Raw genomic sequence first — 14269 nt, 5'->3', positions numbered from 1 at the left:
GTAATTCCAGTTTGCCGGAAAAGTTTACTTTGACCTAGAACAGGTTTGAAAGGCTTAAATGTTAATATTTTTTTAAATGAAAAAAAAATTGAATGGCCTTCAGAGCATGAGATACTGGGAAACAGGGCTAGGGGTGCTTCAGGTAGCCTACAGGCTGCACTTTGCCTACCATAAGATCGATTAGCTATGGGATGGGAATCCTATGGATACAATGGGCCTTATGCGGCAATGAGCATGGACAGAGGAGGAACAGTGCTTGAGATATTAAAGTGTTAGTATTACTTTAAGTGTCATTATTATGCATTGCACATTTCTTCAGTATATATGAGGCCATTATGTGCTTTGTTTTCATATGATAAAGTTGTTTAATTTTTCTCTAACATCATGAAGGATTAATTTTAGCTGTATTTTGTTTTAATTTATGTTGTAAACTATTTTGGATCCTCTGCAGGGGGAAGGGTAGGCTACAGTTAAAATAAAGATTTTTTTAAAACACCTATCCACCCCAAGAGAGAGTTCTCAAACATTATATAGACCACATAGCTGCAGATGTTGCTTGTATGAAGGAAGCCTGCCTACCGTACAGCTGTTTAAAAAAGCAAAGCCAGTTTGTTATCAGATGATTCAGAGAAGATTGATGTGAGTTTTATGAGCTTTAAAGCTGGCTGCAAAACAGAATACGTTCACTCTGGAGAGGCACCTTGCTATAAGGGGTAGAGAGATGGACTCAGATTGCTTAGATGAAGACTGCTGCCACACTGCAGAGATAAAGCAGTTTGACACCACTTTAACTGCCATGACTCAATGCTACGGAATTCTGGGATTTGTTAGATATTTAGCCTTCCCCATCAGAGGGCTCTGGTGCCCCACCAAACTACAAATCTCAAAATCCCACAGCATTGAACCATGGCAACTAAAGTGGTATCACACTGTTTTATTTCTGTAGAATGGCTGCAGTCTCAAATGCAAATCCTTGCTCTGACACAGTTTGCTATGTGACCTTAGGCCTGTAGCTGTTTTAATCTATCCAACAGGGTTGTTGTAAGGATTAAAGTAGGGAAATCACATACACCATTTTCAGCTGCATTGAGATATAATGGGATGAAAGCATAACAAATAAAATGAGTATAACTGTAGGACTGAAAGGTGAAATTGTCTTCTTTTTCCCTCTGATACTCAGGCAGGATTTCCACCTGGAGTTGTGAATATTGTTCCAGGATATGGACCCACTGCTGGAGCAGCCATTTCCAATCATATGGACATAGATAAAGTGGCCTTCACAGGCTCCACCGAGGTATTTCCCTAACTGCACATAATTGTAACTAGAAAGTCTCCAAGCACCATGATTCTGACAAATGATTTAGCACCTGACTTTCTTTGTGTAACTGTATTACTTTTTCTGGCACTGAGCTTGTTAAACAATGTCAGTTTAATGATTTCTTTGTGGTTACAATCACCTCAAATAATACACTGTTTGAAATGAAGAAATATCTTTTCAAGCAAAAGTATATGAGAAGATATAATTATATGCCTGGTTGTATTTTTAAAGTAAACACACAATTCTGTGCATATTTTATTTTTCCATAAAGGGGGACAGGGGGAGAGAGAAAGAGAGACAGACGGACTGACCAACCAGAGTAGGCTAATTCCCTTAATAAAATACAAACATCAAAGAACAAAGTTAAGGACAACATAATACATAAATAGGTTACTCAGCATTTATCTTATTAAGGTGGTACGGAGACATAACCCATGAAAATTACTGGAGGCAGCATCAAAAAAAGTACAATTCAGTTAGCACATTTCCCTAAAATAGATACACTATGGCGGGATACAGACCACCGAAAAAGGGTGGTCTGCCACCACCTCCTTTTCTGCCAGCAGGAAGCCACAGCGGATAAACCATGCAGCTTCCCGCCGGCGGAAAAAGAACCCACAAAAAGCAGGTTCTTTTTTTTGTCATGCTTGTGACACCCAAGTGCGCAAATGGTGCCACAAGTGCGCCACAACATGCGGATGCTAAGCGCTCATCGTGTCAAAATGGCGGCACCCATGTCTACAGGGTGCCGCCATTTTGACGTACGGAGTACGTACTAGGGTTAGGGAGCGTCTGAATGGTGTGCACTCCCTAACCCTAGTACCGCCACCGCCACGGCACATTTTGCCCATCTGTAATGAGCCCCTATAACATGGAAAGCATCAGTGGAATTTTTGTAAAAATGAGAGAGAAGTGGCCATGCTCACTGGAGAATTCTTGGAATTCTAGTCCAAAAAAGTAACTTTGCCAAGCTATCCCTTGCAGACTGGAATATTTCCATTTGTATTCTCTTTTAGGTTGGAAAGATGATCAAAGAAGCTGCTGGAAGGAGCAATTTGAAGAGGGTCTCTCTGGAACTTGGAGGAAAAAGTCCCAATATCATCTTTGCAGATGCTGACTGTGAGTGCCATATTTCTCTTCGATTTGCTTTTTTTAAAAGCTATCACATTAAAGAGTCTTCTGAATGTAGCTTGCAGGGGATAACTAACAAAGGCGAGGGACAGACCGCCCCAAAAGGGCAGCCTGCTGGTGGTCTAATTTCCTTCAGAGGGAATCCACAGCCGCCAAACCACGTGGCTTCCCTACAGAGGAAACAGAACCCAGAAAAACTGGGTTCTTTTTGAGCTGCAGGGGCAGTGTAACAAGTGCACCACTGGCACACTCATTATGTAAGCACCGCACGACAATGTGCGGATGCCATGTGGCACTTACATAACTGTGGTGGTGCCCATGTACACAAATCGGCACCAGGACTAATTAATTATATGAAATTAATTACTTTGCCAGCAACTAAGTCACATTGTAATTACACCTTAATGTGGGATAACATTACCCTTTTTGGCAGTATAACTGCATCTCCTCAGTTGCTACAATTGTTCTGAAACTATGGCCTCACCAAATGATAAAGGTGGAATGTTACATGGTCAAATACAATAAAGTTACTTTTTTAAAACAATGTCCTGAACACTATTGTTGGTCCTAATTAAAGTAGACTCACTTAATCAATAGGATTTATACAAATGTTGACTCATCATTCAACAATGAATTTAATAATTCTGCTCTTGTTAGAACTAAGTGATTGGATTCAGGCCAGTAGCTACATTAGTAACAACCTACTTTGAAAACTCCTTGATTCTCACTGATTTCATCTTGAGTCCCATTTTGGGAGAAAAGCAGAATATTAGATGTTGTGAGCCTTCAATACATTTCACACTTATGGTTACCCTAAAGTGAATCTATCAGAGGGTTTTCTTGGCAAGATTTGTTCAGAAGGGATTTGCCTTTGCTTTCCTCTGAGACTGAGAGAGAATGTGACTTGCCCAAAGCCAACTCTCATGTCTGAGTGGGGATTTGAACCCTGGTCTCTCAGAGTCATAGATCAATTCTCAAACCACCACACTGGCTCCCAAGATAACAGATAGATAGGGTCTTGAAACTTTAACTGCAATGAACTGCTTTAAAGATATGGGGCATGGTGTTATCAGTACGCTGATGACACCCAAATCTATTTCTCTATGTCTCCGACTGTTGCAGTGACTAGGAATGGCATCTCTCTTCTGAATTCCTGCCTCGGGTGGGTAATGGGCTGGATGTGGGAAAACAAACTCAGGCTGAATCCAGAGAAAACAGAGGTACTTGCAATAGGTACCTCAAGTCCAGGGATGGAGATTTGTCAACCAGTCCTGGACGGGATCACACTTCCCCTAAAGGATGAAGTTCACACTTTGGAAGTACTCCTGCAGTTATCATCTCAAATAGATGTGACAGCCAGGAGTGCTTGGTACCAGCTTCGGTTAATACACCAACTGCGTCCCTACCTGGACCAAAAGGACCTTGAAGCAGTGGTTCTTGCACTGGTAATCTCTCATTTAGATTTCTGTAATGCGCTCTACTTGGGGCTACCCTTGTACCAAGTTTGGAAGCTTCAATTGGTCCAAAATGCAGCAGCCAGATTGGTCTCCGGCACATCTAGATTTGACCATGTAACACCAGTGTTAAAATCTCTTCACTGGTTGCCAATTAGCTTCCAGGTGCAATACAAGGTGTTGGTTATTACCTTTAAAGCCCTACACGGTTCGGGCCCAAGTTACTTGCGGGAACATCTCTCCCTACACAATCCGCCCCACACTCTCAGAACATCAGGGAAGTACTTATTGGAACATCATAATACTAGGTTAATGACAACTTCCCATAGGGCATTTACAGCTGTGGTTCCAAAATTATGGAATAGCCTACCGGAAGAGATCTGTCTCATCGATACCTTAGAGGCCTTTAAGAAGGCACTCAAAACAGATCTTTTCCGGCAGGCTTATCCATCGGACTCCATATAAAAGCTTATGATGATGTTCCACTCTCGACTATGATTATTGGCTACTGATGAACTGTTTTTTAGAGAACTAATAGGAATGTGGTGAATTCAGTATTAGTGTTTTATCAATTGTATTTGTATTATTTTATTGATGTAATCCCGCCTCGATCCTTGGGAGAGGTGGGAAATATAAATAAACTTTATTATTATTATTATTATTATTACTTTTTAGAAGCAGGTTTCTAAGTTCTGGTATGTAAGCAAGTGGACAACTGGATAATATGACTGTATAACAACCACAGACTTTTTTACTAAAATAAAAAAGTACAGCTGTGTAACAAGCAAGTACTGACCAACAGACACAATGCTGTCATGACAGAGGGTATAGTTCATTTCATTTTATCTCCTACCCACTCCTGCTTTCTCTTAACAGTGGACAGTGCTGTTGAATATGCACATATTGGCCTATTCTACCATCAGGGGCAATGTTGTATAGCTGGATCTAGGATTTTTGTGGAAGAGCCAATATATGATGAATTTGTACGTAGAAGTATAGAAAGAGTTAAGAAAATTCAGCTTGGAAATCCCCTGAATGCTGGAATAAATCAAGGTCCTCAGGTAAGTTCAAGAGTAATATTTTGTGCCATGATTTTTACAGTCATATGTAGACTTGAATCCTAGACCTCCTAGATTGGTCTCCACACCATCAGGTGGTCTTTGTAAAATCCCAAGCCTTTCTTGAATCAAGGTAGCCTGTTGAATCAAGGTACTTCACTAGCCTTCCTCAGTGTGATTAGTCACTTCCCTTATGAGCCCTGGTGGTGCAGTGGTTAAATGCCTGTACTGCAGCTACCCACCCACCCACCCACCCACAAGATTGTGAATTCAATACCAGCCAGGGCTCAGCCTCGATTCAGGCTTGCATCCATCAAAGTTGCTAAAATGAGTACCCACATTGTTGGGGGCAATTCGCTTATAGTTGTAAACAGCTTAGAGACAGCTTAGAGTTGTATGAAGCGGTATATAAATGAAGCTGATGTTGCTATTCCCTTTCCTCTCCCTAAAAATTTGTCCTTCCTGTCAAAAGCCTTGTTGCACTGAAGCCAGGATTAGGATGCATTTGTATTAGTGACATGCTAATGTTAACCTGGACTTGGAAGGACTATTGAAGAAAGTAAAAGAAGAAAGTACAAAGACAGGTTTATAGTTGATCATTAAGAAACAAAAATAATAGCCACAGATTTTTAAAATTACTTTAAAGCAGATGATTAAGACCTTGAAATAAAGATTTTCCATACTTTGGCTCAGTCATAAATCAAAATGGAGACAAGTCAAGAAATCTTAAGACTAGGCTTGAAAGGCCCATTATGAAGGAACTATTCAAGATCCTCAAGGATAAATATATACAGGATTGTATGGTTGTGAAAGCTGGACAGTGAAGAAAGCTGAGAAACGTGGTGTTTGAGAAGATATATATGGATACTGTGGACTGTTAAAGATGGGCCCTAGAGAAAATCAAGTCCAAACTCTCCCTGAAAGCCAAGATGACTAAAGTGAGACTGAGACTGTCATACTTTGGCCATAGCATGGGAAGAGGTGACTCACTAGAAAGGACAATAATGCTTGGTAAGGTAGAAGGCAACAGGAAAGAGGAAGACTGCACTACAGATGGATAGACTTAATCAAGGAAGCCACGCCTCTTGAATCTGCAAGAGCAGGACAGTTGATGATAGGGTGGCCTGGAGGTCTCTCATTCATAGGGTCACCATACATTGAAGCTGACTTAACAACCATCAGTGGCAACAACATTGATTGTGTATTCCTGCATGGTAGGGAAATAGACGGGATGGCCCTTGTAGTCTCTTCCAATTCTGTTATTAGCTAGTGAAAGAAATGTGGTTTGTCCATTAAAAAATTATATCAAGTTAATTTCTCCATTGATTCGTTGATTGCTAAATCTTTAACATTAAAAAAATTAAAATGACAAAAAATGGCCATTTGTGATTTAAAGAAATGAAAAGCAGAAATCACTACTTTAAAATTATATAACTTTTAACTATTAAAATTACCTTAAAATTGTTAAAATGTGTAAGAAATTAGCGGGTGATAGTTATTTTTAATGATCAAGGCCCTGTGGCAGGCAAGTAGCTTCCTCAGTCTGTTCCCACTTACTGCTTCCTGGTCTCTTCAAAGCCTCTCAAGCTTTCCTGGTTCTCCTAAGCTGACTCGACTGCTTTCTTTTCCCCTCCATCCAGCACCTGCCTAGGTTACCTTCAGGGAACTGGCCTCAGCCTGCCATTCTAAGCAGTGATTCTGACACACCCTTGACTTCTCAACACAAGCCTGCAGGGAAGCACAGTACCCATCCCAACATGTGATGCTTTGACAAATAAAGCACAAATATTTTTGCATTTGTCACTGAGAATGAAGCTCATCACAACATGTACAATGCATGTGTAGCTTTAAACTATGCATGGGAATTCTGCAGCCCTCTGGATGTTGCTCAACTGGAACTCCCTGTTCAGTAAAGCTTGACAATTGTAGCTCAACATCTGGTGCGCCACACAGTTCCTATCCCTGCCCTGTACATTTTTTAGTTGACTTATAAAACCTCTGGCAATTCTTTCCCAGCAGACTCCCATTGGGCAACTGTGAGTCTGAACCAGTCCTTAAGAGTTCTAAAAACCAGACCTCTGTCTCTTCAGCAATCCTAATATTCACCATTGGAAATAACTTGGGTTATCCCCATGAAAAATGGCAGGTGGAAAACTACAAATGTAGAGATCCTGGGGCTATGAACTAAAGATCCCAAGGTCAACAACTACATGCCCAGAATTCTGTAATCAGACATCCACCAAATTCTGGAACCAGGCTAAGTTGCAAGATAATGCAGTTGAATAGTGTTTTTGGATGATGAGCCTGGCATTTCCAATACTTTGCATTTGGCCCAGGAAATACCTGAAAGAAAGTGTGTATAATGCAAAAACAATTTTATCTCCATAATGTAAGCTTTACACAGTTTTTCTTGCTGGCTGTTGTTAACAACTGTGTCTGACTGCAATCTTAACATCAGTTTCTAAGTTCTGAAATCAGTGGGGCTTCATCTGAGTAATTGGTCTGAGAATGGCATCTGTGCTAGTGGAGAAGTCAGACTTCAAAATGTAACCCACTGAGTTAAAACACTTTGTGAGGAATGAGTGTAATTCCGAATGAAGGGGAGTTTAAGAAAATCTTTGGCCGATATGCATGCTGAGAACTTTACAGAGCAGTGCTTTCTTTATCTTTTGATTCTTCTGTGTTTAAATTCTTAATTACTGGACTTCATGAGACTGGCAAAGATCCAGCATCTCAATGGTAAGTTGTTACTTCGCCTCTTGCTGGTAAAGAGTTTGTTTCTGCTTTGTTAATCTTGAGGCCAAATAAGTGGCCAAAGAGTGACTTATCAGGACACAATGTTTTCTATTTAGATTGATAAGGAGCAGTATGATAGAATACTGTCACTCATTGAGAGTGGGAAAAAAGAAGGAGCCAAACTGGAATGTGGAGGAGGCCCCTGGGGAGACAAAGGCTTCTTCATCCAGCCCACAGTGTTCTCGGATGTTACAGATGACATGCGCATTGCCAAAGAGGAGGTAAGCGAAAGCAGGACAGACTGCTTTTTAACTCAGTGTTCTGTTTCAGTAGATGCACACAATGTGCATTTTTTAAAAATATATATGTGTAGAGTGGCATTTACACAGTAGTACTTCCCCCGCTTGGGCTAGACTGCTTTAAAACCTGATAAAGGGTTTCTACAGTAATGTGTGCACTTAGCTAAATAGGATGTGTCAGCAGTACTGCCTAATCTTGGATGTTTTCTGCAACCATTATCTTCCCATATCCATATTTCCATAAGAGATCCATTTGTAGAGTGTTTTTTTTTTTTCGGGCTGGTTTCAGTGGTGCTACTAAGGTAAGGCAAAATAAGGACATTGCTCCTCTAAATAAGATTTCTGCTCCCCCAAAGAAATTTTCCCTCAGCCCAAGCATTCCAAGCATTGCAGACACATAGAAAATCATTTGCACCTAGAACTTTCATATTTGCTGTGTTCATATTCCCTTTGTAAATTTGCCAGATCCTTTCCTTTGGATGCCTAAACTGTATTTATAAATTCTCAGAAGACATTTTACTGCTGTGCTAGGAATTTAAGGACAGAAGTCTTACTTTTGGGGGAATGCCCTCGTTTTGCTATCCCCAACAGTTATACTTCTCATTGGCCTGAGCATTAGGCCATCTCACGTACCAAATTTTCTAAGCACTGAAAGGACAGAACATGGTTAGTTATTTACCTTGATGTTATATTTTTACTGTGAGAGAAGGTGAGGGGCATTTGTAGGATTTTCTGCTTCATCATCCAAATAACCTGGCAGCTTGACATTTACATCTCCCCAACTGTCCAGGTTTGGCAGGGACAGACTCAAATAATGATCTGTCATCCACTTATTCAGCTGTTTTTAAAATGTCCACATTTCTCTCTCTTCCCACTTTCCTTCTTTGTCCTCAGCTTACTTCAGTTGCTTCAAACTGAGTTCAGAGTGTAAAGGTATCTCACACTCAATTAATTCAACAGGGGGAAGAGAAGAGCAGTGGCAGAATCTTGCCTTTCCCACTAGGCTCAAGCAAAAGCAAACTGCTGCAGTCTCTCCTAAAGTGTGTTGTTCTTCATTAATAACTTTTTGTCATCCTCACCACTTTCTGATGTTGCTTGGCCATATGTGTCCTCCACATGGATACAATATTAGAAAATATTCAAAAATTGTTGAAAAGCATGTTTCTTGAGTGTTGAGAAACCCTCCTGACAAGAAAATCTTGGATTGATGACAACTTTCACAGTTCAGGATGTATTCTATGCAAAATTTGCACATGGTTGTTTTGAATAGAAAGCAGAAGAAAGTAGAAGAACTACATTCCTAATGTATCTTGGCTTTCATGTATTAAATGTTGTGGGGTATGGGCTATGTCTGATCCCCACACTTCAGAGGGATGAGAGTTGAGAACAAATGGCAGATGAGAAGAGACTCAAAGTTTTTCCCCTCTCCCTCACAAAACTCATACCATATTTTCCGGCGTATAAGACGATTGGGTGTATAAGACGACCCCCAACTTTTCTTGTTAAAATATAGAGTTTGGGATATACTCGCTGTATAAGACCACCCCTCATCCAAATCCAAGGAGGGAGCAGGCCAGTGGTGCTTGTGCCTGCCGTGCTCCCTCATAAGCTCTGCGGAGGCCTTGGCCTCCTCAAAGGCCTGGAAGGAGGGAGCAGCCCAGCTGCAATTGCAGCGATCGCGGGAGGCCATGCGCTCCTTCCAGGCCTCTGTGGAGGCCTCGGCCTCCTCAGAGGCCAGGAAGGAGGGAGCAGCCCGGCCGCGATCGCGGGAGGCCACGCGCTCCTTCCAGGCCCCTGCAGAGGCCTTGGACTCCTCAGAGCCCAGGAAGGAGGGAGCAGCCCAGCCGCGATCGCAGCAATTGCGGGGGGCCACACGCTCTTTCCAGGCCCCTGCGGAGGCCTCAGCCTCCTCAGAGGCCAGGAAGGAGGGAGCAGCCCAGCTGCGATCGCGGAGGGCCACGCGCTCCTTCCAGGCCCCTGCGGAGGCCTCGGCCTCCTCAGAGGCCTAGAAGGAGGGAGCAGCCCGGTTGCGATCGCGGCGATTGCGGGGGGCTACGCGCTCCTTCCAGGCCCCTGCGGAGGCCTCGGCCTCCTCAGAGGCCTGAAAGGAGGGAGCAGCCTGGCTGCAATCATGGGGGCCACACGCTCCTTCCAGGCCCCTGCAGAGGGCCTCCTGAGAGGCCTGGAAGGAAGGAGCAGGCCAGCAGCGATCGCGCCGGCCACGGAGCTCCATCCCGGCCTCTGCAGAGGCCTGGGCCTGGGCAGTTGGGAGCAGGCCGGGGCTTAACCCAGCGTACAAGATGACCCCCAACTTTGAAGAACATTTTCATGGGTTAAAAAGTCGTCTTGTACGCCGGAAAATACGGTACTCTCTACTGTCCATCCTCATTATACTTCCAATAAAGTGTCCATCCCTTACTCTCTCAACTGTTCTTCACAGGATTTGGCTTCCAGACTATATATAAGATTTTCTGAGTGAGGTGTTGGAAAGAAAGCTCTTCCTAGAACGTACAAACTACATGTAAAGTGGTCAATTCCTGGTGGTTGTTTTCTTAAAGGCCTGCAGAAGCCTTTTAAATGATTTGGATTTAAATGTAACAAAATAGGCAATAGCACATGCTGGAGATTTTGGTTAATGGCATTGGAAAAGGTTTGGAAAATGTTGGGGAAAAACATTTCCAACCTACAAAAGCTTTTGGGCATTGAGATTCATCAACTCTTGGAAAGGCCACAAAAATGGCCTTCCATGTTGCATTAAGCCTCACCCCTGTGGTAAATAAAGTATTAGTTTCCATTTTACTATTTTTTCAAACTGCTATTTGCCCCACAAATTATTGTTTCTTCTGGTATGAAACAGATATTTGGACCAGTCCAGCAGATTATGAAATTCAAAACAATTGATGAAGTCATCAAAAGAGCAAACAACACTCACTATGGCCTATCAGCTGCAGTGTTTACCAAAGACATTGATAAAGCGCTGACATTTACAGCTGCTCTTCAGGCTGGAACAGTCTGGTATGGATCCTTGATGCTATTTTTCATGTTTTATATATTATAATAATATAACTAAATCAATCATCATAATAATATAACTAAACCATCTTCATATCATTTGCAATATTCTTATTCGCAACCCAATGAGCTAATTTGTGTGTCTGCAATTCAAGGTCAATATCTTGTATTGAAAACAAAGCAGGAACCAATGAAGTTGTTGTATAATTAAGAGTCCTATACTCCAATACTTTAGTCTAGTTTCTAGTTATATTTGCAAAGAATGCCCACACTGAAGGCTGCTTAGACGTAGATCGTGTGTCTGAAGTAAGGCTTACTGTGGCCATGTCTGGCTTTTCCATTAGATGGAGTGAGGAACCCACAAGTACCTGAGGGCTGCAGTGGCAGTCCCCAGCTCTTCTTTCTGAACCCCCTTGCCACAGACTATTCTGTGCCTACTAGAAAAGAAGTTGGGTAAATGCAACTCATGGGCCACAAACCTGGGACTCAGAGGATAGCTTACAATTTAAAAGAATAGTACAATTAAAAACATGCAAAAGTGAGAACTTTTTGCAACCAAAAACAACTTTGCCCTTACACAGTTGCCCATCCCCTTTTTTAAGACTATACAGTTTCCCTCAGACATGATATCCAGTTACCAGCATTGAAGTAAAATTCAGCTGCCAAGCCAGTCAGCTTTTAAACATGGAGAGAGGGTGGCATTTTGTCTCAGTCAGTAAATGCCTTGGGCTTGCCCTGGGTATGTGTAAATAATTCATCTTTGGGAAAGATTGAAAGTAATGATCCAGCCTTAAGTATTGCACTTCAAAGTTAAAGTTGTTTATTACACAGGGAATCCTTAGCTAAGCTGGTGTTTAAATCAAAGTGTAAAAGTTTACTGTTTTTATTAATAACCAGGAACAGTTGAAGGGAATTATTATTATTAATAACCAACACTATTCCCTTTCTAGATAGTGTGGTACTTCTGTATTTTTTAGGAACTGGGTTGCATAATTCAAAACTGCTTCTATTTGTTGACAGACAGAACAGTATGGAAGATATACAACTCTTAAATTTCTTCAGTGACTTAAGAAATGGAAAAATCATAGTTTCTTCTGTGAAAATCCCACACATTGCTCCGCTGGTGGTTCCCATACAAGTGAAACAGTAAATTCATTCTCATTTTTGGGTAGCTTTAAAGGAACTATCCAACATGCTGAATTTATTTGGAGAATATGGTTCAGCATCTTTGATAATTGAATTCCTTCAAAGTCTGGAGTAAAACCTGGAGTTGAATATCTGCACCACTGACATGACAATCACCGGTTGACATTGCATACTATCAGTTTTTGTAAAGAAGCTCAGATAGTTGTTGCTGTATGCCTTCCATTTGTTTTCAACCTATCTCAACTCTAAGATAAACACCACATGGGGTTTTCTGGGGCCAAGAGTATGGACTGATACAGACAGGTCAAAATAAAGCTGCTTCGGGTCACTTTGGAGGTGTGCTTTTTAAATGATGCATGCATCCTAAGAGGCCAGAAGCCACGCCAAAGCTGCACTAACATGACTTGTCTGTATGGCCCCGATGTGACTCACACAAGATCATCCAGTGGGCTTCCATGGCTGAGCCGGGAATCAAACCCTGATCTCCAGAGTCATAGTGCTCAAACCACTACACCACACTGTCTCTCAGCTAGTTGTAACTCCCTATAAACCACTAACAAGTGACCTTCACTTTCTATCTTTTCTCTTCAGGGTTAACTGCTATAGTGCAGTGGCTTCTCAGTGTCCTTTTGGAGGATTCAAAATGTCAGGAAATGGCCGTGAGATGTAAGTAATGCCAGTGGGTATTTCCTTCAGATCTTGATGCTGGATTTTCATCTATTAAAAAAAAAAACTCACAGGAATTTAAAAAGCAAGGACTTACTATCAGTTTTAGCAGCAAAATATCACTACAAAATGCTTATTTTCAGGTTGCTTTTGTCTCTATATTCTGAATTCCAGCTCTCTGATTTGGCTTATGAGAAACATAAATAACAATGGGATAGAAATGAAATGAAATTTCATTGCTGTGCAAACTGTTAACAATATATATATATATCCTATAATGTGGTGTTCATGGAACAGTGAAACAGTGATTACAAAGTCAGCACTTCTGGAGATACTTCTGTAACATTTTTCCAGCTGCTGAGAAACAACCAGCCAGAATGTAAAAGCTACAAAGAACATGACGTGCTGTGCAAGGGGTTTTCTTTTAAAGCAGTGAATGCAAGATAATACAGCGTGGTGGCATTGTAGCCACATTCCAAAGAATCAAGTCACTTCTGCATGACCATGGGAAGGAGCTCATATTTCTTCAACATGGTGAAGAAAGATATTAAAAATCATACAGGAGAAGAAAAGTGTTACTTCTGTTGTCAGTTAAGATGGTCTGAAGGGATCTCAATGCAAGCAGAAGCTACTCCCCTTAACTGACAACTGAATTTACATCTGAGACAAAATGTAGTTGTGTGGCTATAACATTGTAACTTTACTTCTCATGTACGAGCTTGCCTGATGACAAACATAAATATGCTTATGAGCTGTATTCTTACTCTTTGTTTGTTTCTTTTAAGGGGAGAGTATGGCCTTCATGAATATACAGAAGTTAAGACTGTCACAATCAAAATTCCACAGAAGAATTCATAATGTCACTGCATGGAATAGGACTTGGCAATTCCAGTGGTTAAGCAAAGTTGTGAAGGCCTGCAGTACAGCAAAATATTTTGTAGCTGAAGTTTTCATTTAAATTTGATTTTTTTTCCTTTCTGTCTATAAAAATACATTCTTTTAACTTTTAACAGTCATTTTTAAAAACTCTTTAATCTGTTTTACTAAGAAAGGGAAATCTTAAGCAGGCTTTGAATTCTGTTGAAAAAAATTTTTTGCCTAATTTGAGTATAACTTAGTTCTGTGAAAAAGAAATTATTAACAAATAATATTTACACAATTCGGGGTAGTGTGCTGTTTATAGTATTATTAGCTGCCTTTGTTATGAGCTTGGAAAAAGCACTTACATATATATCAAACAGATGCTTTGTTATCAGTGGGAATCATTAGCAAATTTCTGATAAATGGTGTAGCTTCAGATATGTTCATATTAACTTCTATACACAAGTGTTTTGGATGTAAACTTTATTAAAATCTACCCATTAAACTGTTACTAAATCAGTTGTTTATTTCCTAACATAAAATAGATTTACTAGAAATGAGCAGATTCCAGAGAATAGCTGTGTGTTA

General features: G+C 40.9%; 1 protein-coding gene across 3 annotated transcripts in view; it reads left to right on the top strand.

The window, feature by feature from the left end:
* Positions 1-13830, top strand: part of ALDH1A1 (aldehyde dehydrogenase 1 family member A1) — a 59954-nt gene extending 46124 nt beyond the window's left edge. For all 3 annotated transcript variants that reach the window (XM_089490682.1, XM_089490659.1, XM_089490670.1), the window contains exons 8-14: positions 1181-1294; positions 2335-2437; positions 4780-4964; positions 7814-7978; positions 10854-11011; positions 12746-12820; positions 13606-13830. In XM_089490682.1, coding sequence (XP_089346808.1) covers positions 1181-1294; positions 2335-2437; positions 4780-4964; positions 7814-7978; positions 10854-11011; positions 12746-12820; positions 13606-13678 — 873 coding nt within the window. In that variant the 3' untranslated portion in view covers positions 13679-13830. The remainder of the gene's footprint in view (positions 1-1180; positions 1295-2334; positions 2438-4779; positions 4965-7813; positions 7979-10853; positions 11012-12745; positions 12821-13605) is intronic.
* Positions 13831-14269: the final 439 nt, after the last annotated feature.

This window comes from Sceloporus occidentalis, unplaced genomic scaffold (assembly GCF_023333645.1).
Source record: "Sceloporus occidentalis isolate IW3139 unplaced genomic scaffold, rSceOcc1.0.p SCAF_1, whole genome shotgun sequence".
Lineage (NCBI taxonomy): Eukaryota > Metazoa > Chordata > Lepidosauria > Squamata > Phrynosomatidae > Sceloporus > Sceloporus occidentalis.
This window is presented reverse-complemented; position numbering and strand designations above follow the sequence as displayed.